Here is a 5,023-nt window from a genome sequence, read left to right as displayed (position 1 = left end):
AAATATCCTGTTATTTTTTTTTTTAAAAAAAAAGAGGAATGAATTTAGGAAGGTCCATACTACATGTTCCTGAGGAATGAGGAACACACTTATGCTCTGTTCTGTACGCTTCTTGCTTGTTTAATTTGTATATGGATGGGATGCAGATATTTCATTATTAAACTTAATACTCCTTTGCTTTGAGTAGTTTGGAAAAATTAGCTAGTTCAAGGTTTTTTTTTCCCCACAAGTCCAAAAATGTATTGAATAAATATAAAAATGGATGTTTGTAAAATTAGTTAGTTCAAGGTTTATTAGTAGACTCACTCACTGACATCTCGAGTGTTGATATGACAGTGATTGAGCACTGGGAAGACGAGAGTAGCAAGATTCGGGTTGGAATCATGAGGTGGTGAATGAAACGTGTATCTATCTAAAAATGATATCTGTGTAAGTATATTAACACATACAGCAATATGGTTTCGACTCTACAACTTCATGCTTACGTTGATGAGGGTAACATGATATGGTTTCTTTATGAGTATGAAAATAACTCTTGGGCTCATCGTTTGCACAGAGAAATGGCTAGACAAGACTCTGCTGATTTTAGCAGGCCAAACCTTATCTATCTCGCTTCTCCACGTAAGTACTCTCTGTTACAAAATGTAAACCAAAACGTTTCTATGCTAAATAAGATAAGTTCTGATTTCTTTTTGGAAAAGTATAGGTAGATAATGAAAATACTAAATAATATAAACAATGGATATATCAAATGTTCATTTCTAATGAGAGACAATCCAATCTAGGAATATTGCTAATATCAATTAGAATATTTCTAGATTGGATTGTCTCTCATTAGGCCATACAATTTTAGCAATTTCACTAGGTGTGCGATTCTAATATTAAGATTTAGGTAGGTAATTTGGAAGGGTAGTGTATTTTGATTTGATTGGTAGTTGTTTATGTTATTAAAGAAAGTTATTGCTTACCTAGCATAACCCTTTCTATTCATGTTGTTCATGTTGTTCCAGTAATTCATTTCTTTCCTTCAACAGCATTTTTGCTTCAAAATTCAGACACCTTAAAACAGTTCTGTTTCTACCTTTATTCTTTTGAAAAAAAAATGTAATATATTTTGGCAATTGCAGCTGATTCGGCGGAAGAGGGTAGACGTGGATACCTCACTAAATGTGTTCCCCTTCACAAAGCAGCACTGACAGGTGACTGGAAAGAAGCCAAGAAAATCTTGGATCAAGACCCGGCGCTTCTAACAGCCGCCATAACCAAAGGGTGGGGAACGGTGCTCCACATTGCGGTTGGGGCGAATCATGTTCCCTTTGTGAAGGAGCTTGTGAAGCTAATGAAATCTCATGATTTGGAATTAGAAGACCAGAAAGGGAACACGGCATTCTGCTTTGCTGCAGCGGTGGGGAATGTGGAGATCGCCCGGATACTGTGGGAAGAGAATAGGTCGTTGCCGCAAATAAGGGGAGGAGAAGGGTTGACTCCTCTTCACATGGCTGTTCTTCAAGGAAGGAGTGCAATGGCAGAGTATCTGTTCCCTTTGTCCAAAGATATACTGGCACAAGAGGATTGGGTTACACTCTTCTTCATTTCTTTAAATTCAGGACTCTATGGTAAGTATACACTTAAATAATCTATTTGGTACTATTAGGTGTGTTGAACACAAATGATACGGCAAACATTAAGCTTTAGAGTTTAGAATTTAGTATACCAAGTGTTTGACAAAAAATAATAAATTTTATTGATTATGTAGTCTTGCTTATAATAATACAATGACTGTTGTAGATTTAGCCCTGAAGATGGTAGAAGAGAAAAAAAGGTTAGCTACTACAAGGAATGATGAAGATCAAGAGACAGGTTTGCATGTTTTGGCTCGAAAGTCTTCACTTTGTGGTTGCCGTAGTCTGCGAAGCCGAAGGCGCCTCCTCCATTTCTGTAAGTGCAAATCATTTTCACATATAACATAAGATAGTATACATTATTGATGTCATGGAATAGAATGTTAAATACGTTAACTTTTGTATGTCAAATAATTTAATTATGTTAACCAGGTAAGAAGGACACGATGATCCTCAAACTTATGAAACGAATGTGGGACATATTTCTTGGTCTGGACGACACAGTGATGAGGGAAACCATAACAGAACCTACGCATGCAATATTCATTGCAGCAGAAGTTGGAAACCATGACTTTTTATCTGTAATTTTGAGCACTTACCCGGATTTGATTTGGGAGTTGGACACTATGGGACGGAGTATAATTCACATTGCCGTTTTGCATCGCCATGCAAGTATCTTCAATCTCATACATGAAGTGGGTCCAATTAAAGAAATCATAGTCACTTTCACTGATGATGAAGGCAACAATATGTTGCATTGTGCTGCAAAATTGCCACCACCAGATAGACTTAACTTGGTTTCTGGTGCTGCTCTTCAAATGATGCTTGAGTTGTCATGGTTTGAGGTATGTACATCATTCAAACCCGCTATCATTTTTTCAACTATCAAAGTTATTGATAATACGAAATGATTGTCCTTTTATATATAGGTAGAGTATATGGTGGTTACGACTATCGTTATATTTTGACTTTTATTTTTTAAATTAAAAATCGTTGTTAAATAGTATAAAAATTTATTTTAATTTTAACAACACATTTTTAAAAATCATGAAAAAAAATCTTAAGAACTATTGCAGGAGGTTAAAAAATGAGCAACATTATTCAAATGATCAAATCCCTTGAATTAATTATATAGAGTAACAATATATAGTATTGCAGGAGGTTAAAAAAATAACACCACCAACATACCTGGAAATGAGAAACAATGCAGGGGAGAGTCCAGGGGAACTATTCACCAAAGAGCACGGAGATCTTCTGAATAAAGGAGAGTCATGGATGAAGAGGACAGCAGAATCCTGCATGGTCGTCTCGACGCTCATTGCCACGGGAGTCTTCTCCGCCGCCTTCAGCTTGCCGGGCGGCAACAATGACAATACAGGAAGTCCCAACTATCTCGAGAAGCCAACCTTCTTGCTATTCGCATTATCGGATACCATGGCTCTAATATCATCCACAAGCTCCATCCTTATTTTCTTGTCCATTATGATTTCGCGTTATGGGGAGGAAGATTTCCGCAGGTCATTGCCTTTGAAGCTCATGTCAGGATTAATGATGCTGTTTATCTCGATCATTAGCATGATGGTAGCGTTTAGCAGTGCGTTCTTTGTTACATATTACCATGGTTTGAAGTGGGTTCCTATGTTCATTGCTGTGCTTGCATTTGTACCAATACCCTTATTTGTGTTTCTTCAGTTTCCTCTCTGGTCTGATATTGTCTATTCCGCCTATATTTCTAGTTCTTTGTTTAGGTCAAGTAAACGCATGATTCGCTAGAAACATCTTTAACTTGTCCAATAAGTAATGAATTTCAGTTCCTTTAGCTTGTGTAATATATATGCGAGATTTATGTTAGTTATATATTTAGCTAATAGGGACGAGTAGTTTAAGTTTTAAATAAATAATTTTATGAATGATATTATATTAGAATTTCTAAAACGAAAAAACTTAGTGTTTATAATTGTTCTTATTCTATTTCTATAAATAAGGAAAGAATTTAATATATATAAGACAAAAAAATTAAGGAAAAGAAACAAAATTAGAATTAATAATTTTAATTTATATTGGTTAATATTATTATTAGCCGTCTAATAATTTTAATTGAGTAGTTTAGTATCATTTTTTGTTTAACACTTTTAAATATTGTTGTCTATCTATTAGCCAAAAATGATAAATTATATTGATCGTACAGTGTTACTCAAAAAAATATCATGTGTACATTTAAAATTAGCAAACAAACAAACTTTTATGTGAGAAATTATGTTAAATTTTCGAAATAACACCATAACTATTTATATATTCTATGTAACATCTATTTTGTTGGATAATTATTCATATGATCAATATAAAATATAATTATTTTTACTGATGTGATGTTATGTAATTAAATACATGCATAAAATTATTTTATATGGATAGTAGTTAATTATTACTCTTGAATTCTTTTCCCCAAACCATGTCACCCGTCCTGCGGGGTTCTTTTCCTTCCTTTATTCCTAATTTCTTACTAGTTGCATGCTCGAACGTGCTATATACAATCGATTCCTTTGTGTATGCATATATATGTGCTTTATAAATAGGTGAAAACTCAGGTACAGTCGACTTCACGTGAAGTTGATAGCTGAGAACTCTTAGATGATTTGACTGATTTGACTAAATTTTCATCTAACGGTTATCGACTATCAACTTCACGTGAAATCGACTGCATCTGAGTTTCTACCTTATAAATATCTTAAGTATTTCAGGGGTAGTAAGCGAAAAAGTTTGTCCTATCCGATTCTGTTATGTTCGTTAGAAATTCGCTCTTTAATGAGTTGGCTCGTTTCATTCTGTCTAGTAAGGTGGTTTTAAAATCCTACCTCACCACACTTAAATGTGGGCTGGTAAATTAGTAGACTAAATCCGCTACATTTTTTTTATTAATTACTAAATAATATATATAATTTTATAATTATATTAATAAATTTATAATTTTTGAAGGTATAAAAAATTATATTTTTTATATTCACGAATATTAAAATTTTTGTAATTATAAATATTGTCTCCAAAGTAAAATAAACATAATCCAAAACATAATTATAAATATTGTCTCCAAAGCAATATAAACATAATCCAAAATACTCAATTTTCATCTTCATACTCTTATAAGTTGGATTTGGAAAAGTTGGATTTTGGCCAAGAAATTATAAAAATACTACCTTGCCAAAAAAATTAAGCCCGGCGGGGGAAGCCCGTCCCGTCCCGCCCCGCTAAAACCCGTAGTTTAAGCAGTGCGAGTTAGACGGACTTTTGCTCTTTGGCGGTTCTAATTTTTCAGCCAAATTCGATTTTTTTGGCGAGTTATATATACAGACTAACTCAACAGATTTAGCCCGGTTTGCCACCCCTAAATATTTTAAAATGAT

General features: G+C 33.9%; 1 protein-coding gene across 1 annotated transcript; it reads left to right on the top strand.

The window, feature by feature from the left end:
- Nucleotides 1-6: 6 nt before the first annotated feature.
- On the top strand, nt 7-3,451 carry LOC107483775 (uncharacterized). The gene is made up of 7 exons (XM_016104392.3): nt 7-103; nt 337-429; nt 557-621; nt 1,128-1,616; nt 1,789-1,938; nt 2,055-2,467; nt 2,781-3,451. The coding sequence occupies exons 2-7, from the start codon at nt 419-421 to the stop codon at nt 3,393-3,395; spliced, it is 1,743 nt and encodes a 580-aa protein (XP_015959878.1). The 5' UTR covers nt 7-103; nt 337-418; the 3' UTR covers nt 3,396-3,451.
- Nucleotides 3,452-5,023: the final 1,572 nt, after the last annotated feature.

The sequence above is a fragment of the Arachis duranensis genome, chromosome 4 (assembly GCF_000817695.3).
Source record: "Arachis duranensis cultivar V14167 chromosome 4, aradu.V14167.gnm2.J7QH, whole genome shotgun sequence".
In the NCBI taxonomy this organism is placed as follows: Eukaryota; Viridiplantae; Streptophyta; class Magnoliopsida; order Fabales; family Fabaceae; genus Arachis; species Arachis duranensis.
Note: the sequence above shows the minus strand (reverse complement) of the source record. Positions and strands in the feature narration are given on the sequence as shown.